General features: G+C 43.2%; 1 protein-coding gene across 4 annotated transcripts in view; it reads right to left on the reverse strand.

Annotated features, from left to right (window-relative positions):
- Positions 1 to 19,553, reverse strand: part of LOC122394681 (monocarboxylate transporter 14-like) — an 83,505-nt gene that overhangs the window by 17,334 nt on the left and 46,618 nt on the right. For 3 of the 4 annotated variants that reach the window (XM_043391716.1, XM_043391714.1, XM_043391715.1), the window contains exon 3: positions 4,603 to 4,731. The exons of the other annotated variant lie outside the window; for it this stretch is intronic. In XM_043391716.1, coding sequence (XP_043247651.1) covers positions 4,603 to 4,731 — 129 coding nt within the window. The remainder of the gene's footprint in view (positions 1 to 4,602; positions 4,732 to 19,553) is intronic. 4 annotated transcript variants of the gene reach the window in all.

Below are 19,553 nucleotides of genomic sequence, written 5' to 3' on the forward strand. Positions count from 1 at the left end.
GAAAGGGGCCTCTTTCCATACAAGGGGCGCGGCCAGTCGGCTTCGGCCAACCTCGCTATCGAGGCGTCGAAGTATCGGTAGATCTGTCTGCTCACGGCGCCCTCGCCACTGAGGAGCCTTGATCAGGCAGCGACTGTCGCCTTCCTCACCAATCCTATCCCAATTTCGACCTCCTAATCCCCCTCAGCCAGTCTCAAAACACGAGTGTCGTCAGTGCATGTAAACCAGAGGACATCGTGGCGACAGAAACCTTCGTGAATATAAGACGCTGCAAATATAGGACACCTGTCACTGACGTCGGGTTACCTTGGGCCGTCTTTTTACATTAGATCACAATTCCGGTATTTAACCCTGGCCGGACCGATTGGTTTTCTATATTGACCGGGGAGGGTTGGTACAACTCCCTCGCCATTTCGCCTCTAATTGAGCTAGAGCCTTGCGGAAAGAAACGAGCTTGTGTGCCGTTATAAGACGCAACAATTAGGTACTACCCGATTTTAAGGTCTTAGGTCAGCCAGTGACCTCTTAGGTCAGGTAAGTGCCACAATGCACGGGCTTGGTTTTAGGTTAATTACTTTGCCAAAAATGGTCGCACTGCCGACCATTTTTGACAATAGCTCAGGCGCGTTGAATGCTTTACTTGGTGTTCGGGTGAAGTCAACTTAAGGTGTTAATCTCGGGTCAAGGTCAGGTCGGAGCCCCTCAGGTCACGAAAATGGTTGAAGGAGGTCATATCGCATATCATTCGATTCGGCAGGTCTTCCTGAGTCCAATGGTGGCTTTCGCGACTCTCTAGTTCCATCTGATCAGGAGTTGTTGACGAAAAACTTATATGGCCTTAGTGACGTCATAAATGACGTCACGCAAAGTCAAAAATGCTAAAGTGAAGCACTGGACCTTGCAAGGAGTGCATGAAACCATTCCCGGTGCCCAAATAGCAGCTCCCAATTTCCCTTGTTGACAGGATCTAGTGGTGCTAGATCCTGTATTATACTCATTATGACGTCATATCTTAACAGATTCACGTCATATATTTAGTGCTTGACATCCAAATGGTAGATTACATATGACAGAGAAGGTATGCAAAGTTTTATGAAGTTTGCTTCACTAGTTGTGGAATAACAAGCAAAAAACTTTTGCGGAAAGGCCGCTGGCCTCTCGCTGGAGCGTTTCCGACCAGTGTGAGACGGCTATGTGGTGACTTGATCGCCAGAAACTGAGCCCACAGTTTATTTCTCGAAAGTTTCTTATCCCTCGCCCTGGCAGGGCATTTTTCATAACACGGCCTGGCAGGGGGGGGGGGGGTCGATGCGACCCCCCCTCGCGATTGGCTCTTATGGCACCTAGAAACACCAAATTTGGTAGGTAGGTGGGCCCTCTGGAGTTTTCGCCCCTGTGCAAATTTGGTTGCTCTAGGTCAATATTTAGGGGGTTTGGGGGGTATAAATGTAAAAATTTCGCTAAAAACAGGTCAAAAGTTTTTCGCTTATAACTTTTGATCTAATTAAGATAGAACAAAACGAAAAGCACCAGTGAACTCAGCACGTCAAGGCGCGTCGAATGATATACTTTTTAGCTTGCTTAACCCGCGCCGGGCCGGGGGGGTGTTTGAACACCCCCCCCTGCGGTTTTTCGCAGATATCTCAAAAACGGCGGCGCGGAGCGCCGCCGTTTTTGGCACACCTGTTCGTGCATCTTTTCCGCACATGTTGTGAAAATTTCAGACCCAGGTCACCTTAGGTCAGGTCACCAGATCACGCCAAGTGACCTCACCTCAGAAAAAATAAGAATGCTCGTCATAGCTACACCGATTGATCGATTGCCTTGAAACTTTCAGCGATTGATTAGAGCAACATTATCTATAAAATGTGTATCTCGGAATTTTGATATCGGTGACCTAAGGTCAGGTCAATTTTGCGACCTCTCCATTATAAGTCAATGGGAGAAAATTGAAAAGCGTCTGTTTTGCACGAACGCTATTCTAGACACTCTCAAACATCGAGATGTAGGTAAAATGGACACACTGAACCGGAAAATGGCAACCGTGACCCCTCGTTACGTCCCCGAGGTCATCTCAGGTCACGAACAGAATCTAACAGTTTTTCGCTAATAACTTCTGATAGAGACGTGCTAGAACGCTGAAAACGCCTTAGATGTGTTCGGCTCAACGTTGCGGATCGACTGATGTGCAACATGACCTTTTCCGGTCAGGTCATGACCTTGACCTGAGGTCAAATTTTCAAGTTGACCTTTTAAGGTCAAATTATAGTTCATTCGACGCGTCTCGACGAGAGGAACACGATGGTGTCAAAAGTAATGTCGTGGCTCTTTAGAGTCAAAAGTTATTGCCGAAAAAACGTTTTTCGTAAAAACGGCTATTTTTGGAGCTTTTGCCCTCTGGAGGCTAAACCGTTGACCTGAGGTCAAATCTGAGAACATTACTCAGAAAGGTCTGTAAAAGGGCTATCGAATGCGCTTTTCCGCGGCGCTGTAGGGGAGAGCGGGGCCAGTTGAACCACTTTTTATATATTGACATGCACAGCGAGATCTAGTTGTCATATCGAAAAATGCACAATACCATGAGAAAATTTGCTCTTTTGGCTTTATTTTAATATATGTAAAATTATGTTTCAAACATATTTTGCTGCCAAACGCATGCTTATAAAACAGCTCTACGCCCGTTTCAAATGACCCCGATGCGAGGGTCAATTGAACCAGCCCATGGGGTCAATTGCACCTATCCTTAACAATGGGATATTTTCCTCTTTAAGGCCACTTTTTTAAGGAGATATTTTGTCCGGTTTACTTTTTCAAATGCTACATTCAATAGGTCGTTGGAAAGCTAAAAGTGCAAAGTTCCTCATAATAGGTGACATAAAGTACATAGACTATGGTAAAATGGGCGGATGAGGAAAATGAGAAATATCTCAGGCTATAGTGTGCTTTCAAGCGAAAGGCTGGAGAAAAAGGGGTCAAAAATTGAGCTCTATTAAACTACTATTTCAGTTTAAAAGCTCATTTCAAAGGTGGACTATTTCCTTTAATGTTTACAGTCCCTGAACAATAACCATTGCAAAGGTCACCGGGGTCCATTGAAACGGATTGTGGCCCTGTTTCAACTGACCCTCAGAGAAGCGTTTCAATTGACCCCATCCGCTCCCGCCATCTCGCACGCGCCGTAAAGCACATGTCAAACGAGCTGGAGGGACGGTATCATGCTGAATGAAGGGCCAAATAAGGTATTATTCCGGAGCCAGGAGTTCTTCTTTCAGCAAACAAAGGTATATGAGATATCACAAAATATTCATAAAAACGATTTCTCCCAAACGCCCCTCAAAAACACAAAAACAAGTGTCAAATCAAAATTACCGTCCGTTTGCCGCCCAAACGCCGTTGACAAAGGAAGTGGTCGAGCGCGGATGCGCAGTGGTGTCGGCAACGCCATATGTTGCATACTGTTGAAAATAAAGCCATGTTTCATCTGACCCCGTGTTTCAACTGGCCCCGCTCTCCCCTAGCTCTATCGGTTCCCGAGATAGCCGTTGGCAGTTTCCAAAATGTTGAAATAGTAGACATTTGACCTTTGGTGACCTCTGGTGACCTGACCTTTGACCTGACCCAAAAAATGACCGAAGTGTTTTCGTCCTTATTTTGGACGTTCTTTCGATTGCCGCTTACCGCGTGTCGCTACGTGGCCCAGGAGCCGAGTTAGAAGGGGGGGGGGTGTTCAGACACCCCCGGCCCGGCGCGGAATCTCAGAGCACCGGCCCGGCGCGGGTTAAGTGTACTTAAAGTTTTTCTTAAATTTTAAGTAAACTTAAATTAATAAATTAAGTTCAAGTTAACCAAATTGCATCATATCGCATATCATTCGATTCGGCTGATCACCAGGAACACCATGATACCATTTTCGAAGCTCTAGCGTCATTATGTGCCAAGTTATTGGCAAAAACGTCATTTGACCTCAGTTGACCTCATTTGACCTGACCCATGGATAAGTACACCAAACAAAGAAGCACCAAGTGAACTGCTGTTAAGTACTGTGGTTAAAGTGATTGAACGAAGCGGATATCTCCAGTATTTTCCGAATTTAGTATTTTCCCATAGGCTTAACATTACGACGTAATGACCTCTAACTGACCTCAGGTCAGTGACCTCAAAAAACCCGAACTATATGTTATACAACTCGGTGAACTTAGCACATCCTGAAAGTTTGAAGGAAATCAGTCCAAAACTGTGAGTTGGACAGGTGCAAAAAGAAAATTGAAATTTGACCATGACCTTGTACCGGTTTTTCTGACCTGGTGACCTGACCCTAGGTCACTCGGACCTGAAATTTTCAGGTCATATGTAAAAAGGTTGCCCCATAGGCTGTGCAAAATTTGGCGGCGCCCGTTTTTACGCTATCTTCGAAAAACCTTAGGGGGGTCGCATCGACCCCCTGCCAGGGCGAGGGTTATACAGCCGGCCTTCGACCGTACATAAAGGAGCAAAGAAAAATCGTAAAGAGTTTCAATGCAAACCCCTAATATACAGTTTACACACTCATATTCTCTCTCTCCCTCCTCCCTCTCTCTCCTCCCTCTCCCTCCTCCCTCTCACCGCGACCAGTGCTGAGTACGAGTGGCAGGAGGGAACCAGTGCCATGGCGCCGCCGGAGCAGAGCATACAGGCCACATAGAGCGCTGCGTCGGACACCCAGCGATGGTCTCCCAGGTAGCCGATCAGCAGCTGCCGCACAGCACACACCAGGCGTCAGAAGAACGCAACGGCCGCCGCACACTACACCACAGCCGCTCAGCTGAGCTTCTAATGCAGTTGCCAGTACGGGCCCCCATTGATGATGCTAAGGTGGTTTAGCACGCCCGGATTGCAGTGTTCATCGGCGTTTGGACTTTATTTGGGCAGTTCTCAAAATGGGCCCCGTCCCACAGAGTCCCATCCCATTGTCCAAAATAACTTTTAGAAGAACCCCATCCGACCGGACACCTGTATATAATTGTTTTTTTTTTCGTCTAATGCCGGGTTCACACCGGACTCCGGTCCGGCAAAATTCCGTCTGCCGGACCGGAAAAATGGTCATTTCCGGGTCGGAAAATTGAAAACTGGTGTGAACCGGCCAATCTCGCAACTTCTTTTGACCGGTCCGGCAGGCCTGAAAGCCAGTTTTTCCGGTCCGGCAGGAAGTAAATAATATCTCAACTTTTGTCTTGCCGGATCACCACCGATTGTGCTATGAAATTAATTCACGAAGGAAAAAAAGGTTATGTTTCAGCGCTACAGGCCCAATTAAGCCAACGGTGCCCTAAAAGTATCACGATTTTTCACGAAGACATAAAATTCAAGCATCAATTTGACGGCATTTAATGCTTAATTTAATGCTTAATTTCAACAATTTGTATTAGCGGAGTGACTGATAGTGTGACTGATAGCGGAGTGACTCAGGGTTTCGGAGTCGGAGTCGGAGTCGGAGTCGCCCGGACTCGTGGCAAGCAGCCAGGAGTCGGAGTCGGAGTCGGTCCAGCTGCCTCGACTCCGACTCCGGAAAGTTAACTGAAGTTTAAAATACGTGCTATCACTTTTCAGTTGTTTTTAACCCGGTTGCCCCACGGCAAAATTCGCTTCCAGTGATAAAAAATAAGGTTTTTTTCACAGATCTTGTTTTTGTTCTGAAAAGCTCTTACTTGCATTGCAAGAAGCTACTACTTCTTACTTGAATTGCTCTTACAACTTTCAAAATATGTCATAATTTAGTAGGCAGGTATTTTGTATTCGCGTTATAACTTCTACTATCCAGTGTCAAGACTTAAAGTGACCATCCCACCTTAACATTAGTTTTGAATTGAGATAGCCAAATTGGTGGCCATGGCCTGTAAATACCGGGTTGGGCACTCACAACATTGAAAAATGTTTTAATTCGGAGAAATGGAATTTCAAACTTGCAATTTTCGGATTCTAAGGGGCTAATGCATTGGAATGCCCCCTTAGAATTTGTGACGTCAGCGGAGATCTAATGATTTTTAAATCTTTGACTAAAACGTTTGGTAGCACGCGGTGGCATACGCTGCTTTCCGCGCAACAAGTGCCGCACTTTCAAATAAAGTCGCTAGGAACCGCGGAGATCCCAAAAAGTAAACAAAAGTTAAAGTCCAATATCTTGAAAACCGGTGAATATTTTTCTATGGAATTTGGTAGATATTCGCTTTTGCTCTTTCTGAACAGAGCGACATCACTTTCATGCCAATTCATTAACCCGCGCCCTGGTGGGGTCTGTTTATAACGCGACCTGGTGGGGGGGACTATTTTTTGCCCCCCCCCCCTCGTATCTCCGAAACTACTTGACGGATCCGCTAAATTCAAACGGCGTTCGAAAGGCCTGTCAAATTTGTCGAAGGAAACCAAATTTCATTGACCTAGGGGTCACCGATGACGTCACAGGTCAGGTCAAAGATGACATGTTTCACCGTTCACGGGTCATCTAGGGAATGCGCTATAACACCGAAGAAAACGCATTTTGTCGAGAATCAGCGATAGGGCGTCAGTTGCCTAGTACATATGTTGCTATCAGAGGTCACTGACAATACCAGGTCAGGTCACAGGTCAGGTCACCAAGGGTCACAGGTCAGGTCACATGAACCTAACTTTAGGTACTAAGGTTGTGCGATGCATGTTTTATGGCCAACTTTTCATTTTCAACTCAATGGTGTTGGTTATAAGACCATCAGGTACGGCCTAGGTCACTTTCTGGTGAAGGTCAGGTCAAGGTCAGGTCAAGAAAGGTCAACTTTTAAAGTTGATAGTTTTGCATAAAGAGGGTATTGATTCGATGCAGCTCGTCGCGGGGAATCTAATGGTGGTCTTTGTTTTGCGCTACGGGGTCTAGAATTGCTAAAAAATTGAGTTTAAAAATTTGACGTCATCAATTTTGAACAGTTTTTTCGCTATAACTTCGCCAAAAAAAGAGGTATCAATCTCAAATTTGGTATGTGGATAGAAGACGGTAAGGACTATCACATATGTTCCGGTTTTTGCGAAATTCCAAAAACGTTTTGAATTTTTCGGCTATCATATTCAAAAAATCTATTTTTTATTTTCGGGGTCGAAATCCAAAAATTTCAAAAATCCGAGATAGCAGTTTTGTAGCCCTGGCAATTCTACAGCTTTCAAGTCTTAATCGTTTTTCTGTATTTGCAAAGCTATAGGCCTGACAGCTCTTCCTGCGAAACCCTTTTTTGGGGTCCAAAACGGCAGAACATGACGTCACTCTGACGTCATTTCCGGCCAACCTATCATAGCCTTTGGAAAAAATTTTGGTCACAATGTGTAAAATTGATGTCCGAGAGGGTACTGAAAGTTTGGTGACGATCGGCGCAGCAGTTCTGGAGATATATCGAAAAGTCTGGAGGGGGGCAAATAATAGCCCCCCCCCACCAGGGCGCGTGTTAATTTTTTTGAAGGTGGGAGGTAGAGTTCTGCACGACTGCAATTTTCCACAGCCTAGCTGCCCCGCAGCCGTGGCTCCACAGCCACAGCCGCCCACAGCCGTGGCAAACTGTGGGCAGCCAGCCGTCAGCCGGCCGTGGATACTTTCAGTGAAATGCAACCAAATAGTATATATGTAACAAGTTGTTTTTACTTTTAGTTAAAACATATTATCAAAAGCACATTGCAATGGCCTATAGATTCTCAAGCTCATGAAGCATGCCTACACAAGCCCTTGCAAGGGGTTAAGAAAGATGGGTAGATACGTACCTACATGAACAGAAGAAAACATAAACAACGAACCAGAATAGTAGCATTGTAGACATCTAATGCCAAATCCTGAAGCATGGTTGTGGGACAGAACAAGACCTTGATACTTTTCATTATCAATGTTATGGGAAATGAAACTGAAGTTGATGAACTGTCAAACAGTGATTGTCCTGATAGTCAAAAATCTTGCTTCTTTCTTACCTTGCATATTTTCTTGGGTGTGATATGCCAGGCTTGAAGCAGCCTTCTGAGCAAGTCTCAAGCTAATTTGATATGCAAGGCATCACAACACTAGTGAGCATCCATGAAAGAAAAAGATTCATCTATTTTGATTTTTCAAATTTGCTTTTCATTTTTCTTCATGCTGCGCTCAAATCACCAAGGACGTGCGAGCCACAATTGCCTCTTTCAATCTAAAAGTTTATCTGAATTTTTAATGACGTCAGTAGCAAAGAAGTAGCGATTTTTTGTGTCTCTACAAACAGCCATGAAAAATTATTATTATTTTATAATAAGGTTGTACAGTTAAATACTTGCTCTCAAATAAAGATAAATAAATATCAAATTTTGACATTTTTAGAAAGAGACGTCATTTTATTAGTAAAGTCAACAACTAGCGTAAGAAATGTCGTGTTCTGGGTTTCAACGTCATGTGAATGAACCCTAAGTAAGGTTTACGCTCCCTTATAATCTAATTCCATTGGCTTCATTGATCAGCATTTTCTATTAGCGTTTACTCACATACCAGTTAGAACATAAAAGGGCCAGTTTTGTATTATGTAATTGGACTTGCCGAAAATCCAGAAATACATCTCTGTTATTTTAGATAATATTTTATGAAGCCTTTATCTGCCTTTACCTAGGCGTTATTCCTTTTTTATTACCTGAAAGAATTATTGAACCGTGAACGCTTGTCTTCAATAGCTGTAAGGTGCTCTCCTAATGACCAGGTAAGATTGATTTGAAAGGGATGTGTCAATGCAACATGGTGCATTTTCTGAAGCTGTCAAGCTCATGATGATGAAGGAACAATTGGTACCTATAATTAGTATTCTGTACCAGAGTGCACACTCCCCTACTTATGATGCAAATGATAAAATCATTACGGGTTTCCAAAAGCTTCAACACTTTCAATGTTGCTGGGCATCCTTTGCATGATTTTTACAGGCTAGACTGTTTATCAGGATGTAAGATTAAGGATTTAAAATTTTATATTCGAGTTCTTAAGATTGAGCTTGAAATCTCACAGCCGTGGCCACAGACGTAGCCGTGTTCTTGGAGATATTTGCAGCCGCCCACAGCCGTGGGGCTGCAGCCAGCCGCGGCTGCAGCCGGCCGGTGCAGACCTCGTGGGAGGGTCCCTTTAATGATAACTGTATATTTACTTTCTTCTTTTATCGCTCCAAGCACAGACCGACATGATGTCGATGCCCGTGGTCATGATACGGCCACACTCGTGCTCCTCGGCGGGTTTTCAAGCTGGTTGCCGGCGGCGCACTGTGGGGGCTTTGCCCCTCCTAGCACGAGTTTGCCGCAGTCAGCTGACCGCGCCGCGCCTCCGGGCAGCGCGGCGGAACGCTGGGACCCACGCGACATCGTCTCGTAGTAGCTGTTTGGGCAAAATTAGGGAAAAGATACGAGTTGATTCCAATGCAGAATTTATGGGATAATATTTTCATATGTGTTTCCACACGTAACACCGTGTAACTCACTTTGTAAGGCTATGATTTGCCGAGTCAAATCTCCGAGACAAGTGGCATATTAACATATTTTGTTTTTCATTCAAAAATCATACCTTTGGATTATTTTTCGAACTTTTCATGCATATGCTCATATTCCTCATTAAATAAAGATTATAAAAACATGTCGCAACTCGTAACATCGAATTGGTGCTTGATTAAACAAGTGAGCAGGCGTTTCGTTGTCATGTAATTTTTCGCCGTATTCTAGGAGCACGGTGCTAGTCAGCGCAACCCTCCACTTTGCGACGTATTTTGATGTATAAGTCATCATTTTTAAAGCGATTTAAGGTCGGATTCGGATACACTGGACAATTCTGCGTAGAAAGGATATAAAGAAAGTGGAAATCAAAATGCTCGTATTTGCAACTTATGTCGTGCTAGGATCGCAAAAGTTCCCATGGTGCACAGTGGGGATTTTCCCGATCTAGCGCGTCTTGATTCCAAAAATCTTTTTTGGATTTTTTTATTTTTTGTGTCAGTGGGCTAAGAAATGTATGGATTTTTCATATATGGCATTGTTTTATCTGTATGTCCACAGCAAGACTAGGAAAATGCGCCCAAAGTTCACACTCATGCGTGATTACTCAATGGGTTCAGTAAGGCCCGAAAGCATAGCTCAATTTCTTTGTCCTGTCCTGTTGGTTTTATTCTTGTGAGGTCTTAAAGTTGCATATCTTCTGAGCCGCACCTTTATTAGGAATGGAATGGCAAACAGAAAGTATGCCACAACCCAGAAAACATGCCGACGTCGGCCCGACGTCGGCCGACGTCGGGGTGACGTCGGCAACTCGGCATCGGCATGCCGACGTCGGCCCGACGTCGGTCCAACCTCGGCACGACGTCGGCTGGATGTCGGATATGCCCGCATGTTCCGACGTCCAGCCGAGGTCCAGCCGACGTCGGGCCGACGTCGGACCGAGATCAATTGCTGAGGTCCAGCCGACGTCGGGCCGACGTCGGGGCGACGTCGGACCGACATCGGCCGCTGTTTTGACCGTTAAAATAATATAAAATACATGTTTCATGTTTCATAAAGAGCTTCTGTATTCAAAATATCCTCAGGAAACTCAAATCTTCCTCCACGCCGCAACCCCCTGATCCGGACTGGACGGGAAACTATCCCATTTGGGATTGCCCGTAAGCCGAGCTCGCCCGTAGCCGGGTGCGGTGAGTGCTTGGGGGCTGCTCGGCCTATCCTTTGGTCAGGCTCAGTCCCGGCAACTCACCAGGGCCGGGCCCAGTTCATATAGAAAGGCCAGTCGGCCACTTTGCCAAAGTGCCACTTTTCAAAGGGACACTTTGGGAAACGTTGGTGCAGGTGTGTAAGAGTGGCTATATGAATCCATTGTGGGGTCGCCCTTTCCAATAAGTGTCACGTAACAGCAATGGGACCAGGGACTCTATATGAACTGGACCCAGGGTGCTCGCCAAGAAGACCAATGTCTCCATCCTATCATCCTTCCGGCTCTGAAATGGTCTTGTCAGACCGAAAGGGCATAACCCAACAAAACAAACTCAATTCGCTATCTGGCTGCGTGGTGTAGTGGTTAGCGCACTAACCTCGCGTTCAAATTTATGGACATTTATGGGCCTCCTGACAGGTATGGTTGCGGTTGGTGGCAGGCCGTAGCCAGGCGAAGTCAGCGAGGGGACCGGCCGTGCGCGGCTTTGTGCGCACGTTAAACTTTGGACTCTAAATTCTGCCATAGAATCGGAATTGCACGATCGGAAGGTAGAGGGCAGGGTCATCGCAACAAGCTTCGCTTAGCGGTGGCTCTGTCCTTGTGAATCCTTCCCATCAAAAGGTTCGGACTAAATTAAAAAAAAAAATGACACGGGGTTCGAATCCCATCGCCGGCTGATGCTTTTCGCGTGTTGTCCCAGTAAACATGCCGACGTCGGCGACTGGGGGGCTCGAATCCCGCCGCCGGTTATTTTTGGCGCGTTGTCCCAATAAACATGCCGACGTCAGCCCCGTCGGTAACGATCTCGTTAACCTCGGCAAACGACCTCGGCCCGACGTCGGCTCGACGTCGGCTGGACTTCGGCTGGACGTCGGAACATGCGGGCATATCAGACGTCCAGCCGATGTCGGGCCGAGGTTGAACCGACGTTGGGCCGACGTCGGCATGTTTACTGGGAACCTTACCAAGGTCACAAAAATGCCATTTACAAAAAACCCTAACAGAAACCATATTGAAGGAATGGTATTCTACATAAATGTAGGAAATCAACAATGTTTTCCACACTTTTCCACTCCGAAACATATCCTATCGAATTCGCTTCTTTCTCCTGCACAAGACAACGCCTAGTTTGGCTGCCGGAACTTGCCTGAACACGGAATATTCGCATTAGAGTAGGAGAGAGTGGGGCAAAGCGGCCACCCTAACGCTTCTCACGATGCCAACGCTTGATTTTGAACTTGGAAAGATTCTTTCTATACCAATGTGATCCCTATTAAAGGGACCCTCCCACCTTAACATTAGTTTTGAGTTGAGATAGCCAAGTTTGCGGCCAGGCTCAGAAACCACCATTTGTCCTGGTCGCAACCCCCGCAGCTTTATGGCGTTCAAGAAATTTCTTCCCTTTACTTGCAGGGTGGGACCAGCGTGGTCCCTATCTCTTAACCATTACGGGAATCTGATGACGTCATCAGGCTTTCGAACGTCCATTAAATGTTTGACTAAAACGTTTTGCAGCACGCGGTGGTATATGCTGCTTTGCGCGCAACAAATGCCGCACTTTCAAATAAAGTCGCTAGGAACAGCGGAGATCCCAAAAAGTAAACAAAAGTAAAAGCCTAATATCTTGAAAACCGGTGAATATTTTTCGATGAAATTTGGTAGATATTCGTTTTTGCTCTTTCTGAACCGAGTGACATCACTTTCATGTCAATTCATTAACTTTTTTAAAGGTGGGAGGGTCCCTTTAAGTTGCCTTTTATTTCAACTGCGTTTTATTTCCAAAGGCGTTCACATATGAAAGATATTGACAAAACTAAACCTATGCATATTGGCCACTTTGCCCCATACCCTGGGGCAAAGCGGCCACCGGCGTCTTCTCAAGTCCCGATATGAGAAACAAAATAGTTGCCTCGTGTACGACTAGGGTATTTGATGGCGACAAGGTTAAGCGAGGATGGATGTTTAAACTTTACTTTATCATCTTCCACCTGGGGCGTTCCACGACAAATCGACAAATACAAAATTAAATTTGCACCCTCATATTTAATTTTTCGTTGAAAACTGGTGTAAGGGGTTGTGATGGGCGGGGAAGCCAGCTGTGGCAAGGATTTTTTTCTTCGAACAACGGTTTCCGAGATATAGCCTCGGGCAATTCCTGGAGGTCACGCTGCAACCCTATGTTTGGCGGCTTCTAACTCAGAAACTATTGGTTTTCTATGATAAAAACTTTATATGATTCAACTCACAATCAACCAACAAACATTTTGGGTATCTCATATTTTCAATTTTTGAAAATTTTGATCACGTGATCTTTTGACCTATTTTTCGAAGAGTGACCTTGATATTTTCCCCACTGAAAGTTAAAATTGTGTCTGATGACGATTAAAGCCTTATCAATTTTCATTCATATGCGACAATAAAAAAGTGGTTATCGCCCTGCGTTGACCTCAGGTCAGGTCATTTTATGACCTGTCCATTATTACGAGCGGGAGCGTCAGCGAGATCTCGAGAACAAAGCAAGATAGCGACAAGCGGTAAACGGCACAGGGTACACACGGATAAAGTCTATAATTTTTACTGAGGTCATTTTTAGGTCAGGTCAAAGATGACGTCACAGGAGCAAAAAGGAAGTCAAAATTGCGGCACTACACATATATATGAAGTTTTTCTTGAATAACTTTCAAGGTATCCAAGCTAGGAACAAACCGGCCCCCGGTCAACAGACATGGTAGCCCAAATCTAGTCGGATATGAACATTCTTCTAAATCCATAGACTTTAATGTTAAATTGACTATATTTGAGAGGGTTTTATGAAGATACATGACCAGATACAGAAAAAAGCGAGATGCTATCTTGTAGATTAAATCGTCGACTATCTGCGACTTTTGAAGTGTTTTTCAATCTGAGGTACGGAAATCGTGTTCCCAAGAGACTGAAAGTAGCCATGCTTTACATTAGACCCAATGGCAAAAATTCGGAATCTGACGAAATTGGCCATTTTTACGTCTGATTTATGAAAATTATAGACAGGATATGTAAAAACCCGAGATGCTATCAGGTGGGAAATTTCATTGTCTATTTCCGCTTTTTGAAGTGTTTATCGATCTGAGACCGGCAAATCGTGTTCCCAAGAGACTGAAAGTAACCCTGTTCTACAGCAAGACAATGGCAGATTTCTAATATTTGATGGAAGATATCTTAGGTGATAATAACCTTACTACTAATTGCAATGCTTCACTGGAAAGCTCAACACTGGCACTATCATCGGTCTTTGTATTGCTATTTCACAGAACAACAAGAAATAACGTTTTGAAGCCTCTGAATATTGACTTACTTTTCATCGACGGGCTCGATCCCCATTACCACCAGCAATTTTCCGGGAAGTCAGGATTTTGCAGATATTTAAGCAGAATTGCAGAGTTGTGTTAATACTACGGCACTTAAATACACATTTTAAGAAAACTGCTTTTTTCTTAGCATGAGTTAGGTCTCAGAAACAGCAATATGTGGATATAATGAGGAAAAATAAATGCAAATGATCGCGCAAGAGAGTATCCTTAGCTCCCTAGCAACCACCTAGCAACGTAAGGCAAAATAGTAAACAACTTCTGTTGATATCAGATACTCAGCCTTGGAAGCACACTAGAAGTTCACCATACTGGGCTTCATACTGAATTTTGCATACCAGAATGGGTGTTTCCAACTAAAATTATTTTTTTGCGAAATTTATCTTTGTTGCCCTACTATTTTTCGTAAAAACGAGATATACAAACTTCATGATATCAAAAATAATATTGTGATAATGAAGAGCGCCATATAAAACAAGATAATTGCTGAGATCATGCCTACTAAACTTGGTCCTACCCCCTAATTCAATATACCCTGGGAACAAACTAATAGCACCATCGTGATCCTCTCGTCGATCCACATCGAAACAAATGTAGGTATGTTGACCTCGAAAGGTAGAAATGTCAAAAGTTGACCTTAGGTCACGTGACCTAAGGTCAACTTTTGACCTTTATACGTCCGTGATAGTATTTAGTTATTTATGATAGTTTGTTTATACGTCCGTGATAGTACGCAATCTTATAAAACTTTGTGAAATCGAAAACACGGCTCGCTCTTTACGGCATTGGTAGCCGCCGGTTTTGAGGATGCCGTAGAATGATTTTAACCGTGAGCAGCGTGCACATCTCAAAACACCGGCAATCATCAGCTGTTTGCGGTTTCAGCGGCGTCCATTTCACGCCAGAATTTGTGGCGTACTTTGTCGACCTTCTCAGACAGTTTAATTGATTTAAGATAAATTCCATGTTTTTATGATGTAAGTATGCAATATTTTACATTATGATATTTTTAAGATTAAAACATCCTCCACATATAAACTCATGATTTAGGTACCGTAAACGGGGGTGACTTTGCCATGCTTCTCGAAAAATGCTTTAGGGAGATCTCCAGTGATATTTTGCAAAGAATGTAATAAATTTTTATGCACAAATGAAAGATAATTGATGGGCCTTCCAATATAACCAGCACTGAGAGATAAGTTACCAATAAATACCTAACTGGGCTTCATTTTATTGGAGTCATTGAAATGGTCAAATTTGAAGAGGTCCAAACTTTTCAATATCTAACCATGTTTTAGACCAACTCCGATGCTGAAACTTGGTATGGTTGATCTTCACAAGATTGTTAAATTGGCATATTCAACAAAATTGCCATTTGTCACTTCATCTAGCTAAAATTTTTCGTGGCGATTTTCCAAATAAAATGCAGGCCACATGGGGTGACTGCCACCATGTTATCGATGCAAAAATGAAATACTTATGCGATGCAATTCAAAATATTTTTTAATGTAGCATCATTTTGATCTCCAAACTGGTTTTTAAAACGTTAAAGTTTATATGTTGAAAATTAACACAGGAATGCTCAGTGGGAGTATGGAAAGGCAAAAATTCCCAAAATCAAAAATGGATTAAGCTGGGCCCAACTTTTCAGCACAGCCAACTGCCAAGATCATCTACAACTACTGATTGCCAGTAAGACTGGCTTGAGAAATATGTACCATTTTATAGATAAAAACGCTAATAATAAAAGTGCCGGTAAATTGCCGCAAGAACGTCCACTTTCTGTTCCTCTCAATGCCACTGGAAGAAAGCGGTAATTGGTCCTAGTGTACCGATACAATAATATTTTTGCTGATTTATCTATTTTGAACCATTTCTCCATTTCTATTTACCATCAAATGTCAATTATTTTCAACAAATATAATATATTATAAAAAGTAACGTATCTCTCCTTTTTGTAAATCATTTAAGAGCAAAAAACCTCGAATTGCTTTATTTCTTCCTATTAAACAATTAGGGATGGTGGCCCTTCCCCATACAATGAACAAAAATGTATGAAAACATATTTGTCAGTGTTAAAAAACATTATTTGGCATGGTGGCAAAGTCACCCCTTTTTCAGTTTAACTTTGCCGCGACTCATTTTCTTTAAAAATGTATATTTTTATGCAAGATATAAATACGATAATAGCAAAACCCAAAGAGCTAATCTTCATCCGTGTTTTAAACATAGAGTCATCCAAATAAGTTAACAAGTTTAAATAATACAAGCGTCTAAAGTTGAAAACATGGCAGTCACCCCCGTTTACGGTATTATAAATGATGCTTATTATACAGACAGCAATCAATTTCAAAATATGTATTTCCACCAGGACCTAAATGCATACTAAAACACATAAAAAACGAGTGCTCATCGTTATATGGCTTTATTTTTCAAATTAAAAGGGGATTTTTAAGAGAATTTTAGCACCAGTAAGCGTCTTAGATTTTCGGCAACCACTCCATTATAGAATCGGTATGGGTCTTTAGCCTATTCTCACGTCTCACGTATGAAACAAATAACGGGCACTTCATGGCTTCTGATTAGATATTTAAATTAATGATGATATAGGTACCTGAGTTTGTCAGAAAAATTGTAAATGCCTACTCACTATTCGTATTTCCTCACTTTGTTTGACACAGTTGCGGATCAATCTGTTGTTTCTCTTCCTGCATCTCGATCTGACTTCTGAACCGAGTATTTTTCTTGATATAGCTTTGATATGTAGATTGGGTTCTTCAATCTTTTGAGGAATTGCTTTTTAGCTATAGGTTAGGTAATAGGTACCTATGCTTGAATAAGAAGGAAAATAAGCTGTAACTTGACCTAGTTGACCTAGTTGAACTTGACCTGCTAGGAAAGTGGTACTAGATTTCATTGAATCTGAACAAATGTGTGACGTATGGCGCCAGCTGCACCCTACGACGAGGAGGTACACATGGCGTAAGCCAACACCGCTGAGACTAGCTAGGTTAGACTTTTTCCTGGTTTCCCCGGAACTGATGAGCATGGTGGGAACCGCGGATATCGAAGTTGGATACAGAACTGATCATAATTTGGTCTCACTAACACTTTTGTCCCGCGCAGCTAGGCAGAGGGGAGGTTTTTGGAAGTTCAACAATTCTCTATTGGATGACAGCGATTTTGTGGAAATGATTCGCAAAAGTATAAGAGAATTCAAGCGTCAGTATTTGCTGCCAATATATAACCCCGTCACAATGGATAGCGACGAAGACGCAGTCCTTATTGTGAATGATCAATTATTTTTTGAAACTTTGTTGTGCCATTTAAGAGGATTGAGTATTCAGTATAGTGCGAGAAACAAACGGTTATCAACGGAAAGAGAAAATAAATTAATTAGTGAAATTATAACACTGGAACATAGAGTACAGAACGAGGGGGACAATGTTAGTTTGAACGAGCTTTATAATGCCTCTGCTGAGTTACAAGAACTTCGTAAGAGCAGGATGAAAGGCGTTCTGCTAAGAGCAAAGGCGCGATGGATCGAGTATGGGGAAACTCCATCTCGTTACTTCTGCAGCCTAGAAAAGCGGCAGTACACGCAAAAATATATATCTTGTTTAGAGGTAGGTGGGACTTTGATTTCAGATCAGGAGGAGATAATGACGGCTCTAGTCAGACACTTCTCGGAAATTTACAAACGTAAAGTGAGGTCGAAAAAATTACAAGATATAGAACATTTGTTGGGAAATAATACGATTCGATTGAGTCACGAAGAGAAGAATAGCATTGAGGGAAAAATATCCATCTCGGAGGCATCGCAGGCGGTGAAAAGTTTACATAATGATAAATCCCCTGGCCCTGATGGGTTTACTGCGAATTTCTTTAAGACCTTTTGGCCGGAAATTGGGTACCTGGTTGTGAGATCCTTTAATTATGCGTTTGAAAACGGCCATTTATCGGTCACTCAAAGGCAAGGACTATTAACTCTCATTCCTAAACCAGGCAAACCAAAGACATGTATGGACAGTTGGAGGCCAATTTCATTACTGAACACGTCTCAGAAGATATTGTCGACAGTTATTGCTGGCAGGTTAAAAAAAGTCATGGGAAGATTAATTAACATGGCTCAGAAGGGTTTCATGAAAAATAGATATATTGGAGATTGTATCAGATCTGTATATGATATTCTGTGGGAAACAAAGAGAAAGGAAAACAACAAAAACGTTCTCTTTTTATTTGCTGATTATCGAAAGGCTTTTGATTCCCTGAGCCACGAATTTATCATGGAGACTTTGCAGTTCTTTAATTTTGGGGCGGATATGCAGCGGTGGATTGCCACAATGCTCCGGGATGCTTCATCGTGCATATCACAGAATCAGATATCTACCGGCTTCTTTGAAATTGAGAGGGGCTGCAGACAAGGGGACTGCTGCTCGCCCTTGTTATTCATTCTCTGTGCAGAGATTTTGGGTATATTGGTGCGAAATAATCGTCTCATAAAAGGATATATCTTTAATCATCAAGAGATTAAACTGGAACAGTATGCTGATGACAGCACATTCATACTTGATGGGAGCCAGAGTAGTTTCAGGGCTTGCTTGAAAACAATTGCTGAATTTGGAGCGGTTTCAGGGCTGTCCCTAAATCCACAGAAGTCGGAGCTTTTATATTCAGGTCCGGGTGAGCCGCCATCCTTTATCACACAGTCAGAGTTCTCATGTGTGCAGGACAGTTTTCGTTACTTGGGAATCATTTTCACCAAGGACATGCATGAAATGGTAGCAGTCAACTTTAAAAGAAAAGTCGAGTCAATAACAAACATGCTCAAGGGCTGGCTCCGACGGCGATTAACATTATACGGGAAGCGGACGGTTTTAAAGTCACTTGCTTTGTCCAAGCTGACGTACGTCTTGACGGTACTGCCTAATCCTCCAACTGCGATGACTGATGCATTGCAGAAGCAGTTTTTCCGATTTTTGTGGGACAACAAGCCAGACAAAATACGTCGGTCCCATTTGATAACGCATTATGGCATACCCTGCGTGGGAACGTATGGTAAAGCTATGAAACTTGCTTGGGTGCGACGCTTTTTGACCGTAGAAAATATTGTGGGACCGCAAGTGGAATTGGATAGGCTACTAAGTAGCGGTGACCGTTATATGAACAAGTTTGGCTCGAATATGAATCCTTTTTGGAGTGATGTATTTTCTGCATATGATGAATTCAAGCACGAGCTCGTAGTTGAAGCAAGCGATGTCTGGCAGATTCCCATCTTTTTATCTTCCAAAATAGTGATAGGACGGAAGCCCTTTTGGAAACGTAAACTTTTCGACGCTGGATGTAGGTCAATAAATGATATTTACAATTCTCAAGGAGAACTTATGTCTTTTGAAGAATTTAGGAGAACTTATCCTGGGTGTTTGAACGCTTTGACTTTTGAGACATTGCGATGCTTGGTACAGAGAATTTCCATACCAAGTGAATTCGGAGGCAAAAAGCCAATAGGACCGTTCATCCACCCGGCT

This window comes from Amphibalanus amphitrite, unplaced genomic scaffold (assembly GCF_019059575.1).
Source record: "Amphibalanus amphitrite isolate SeventyFive unplaced genomic scaffold, NRLGWU_Aamphi_draft 000605F_arrow, whole genome shotgun sequence".
NCBI classification, from domain to species: Eukaryota; Metazoa; Arthropoda; class Thecostraca; order Balanomorpha; family Balanidae; genus Amphibalanus; species Amphibalanus amphitrite.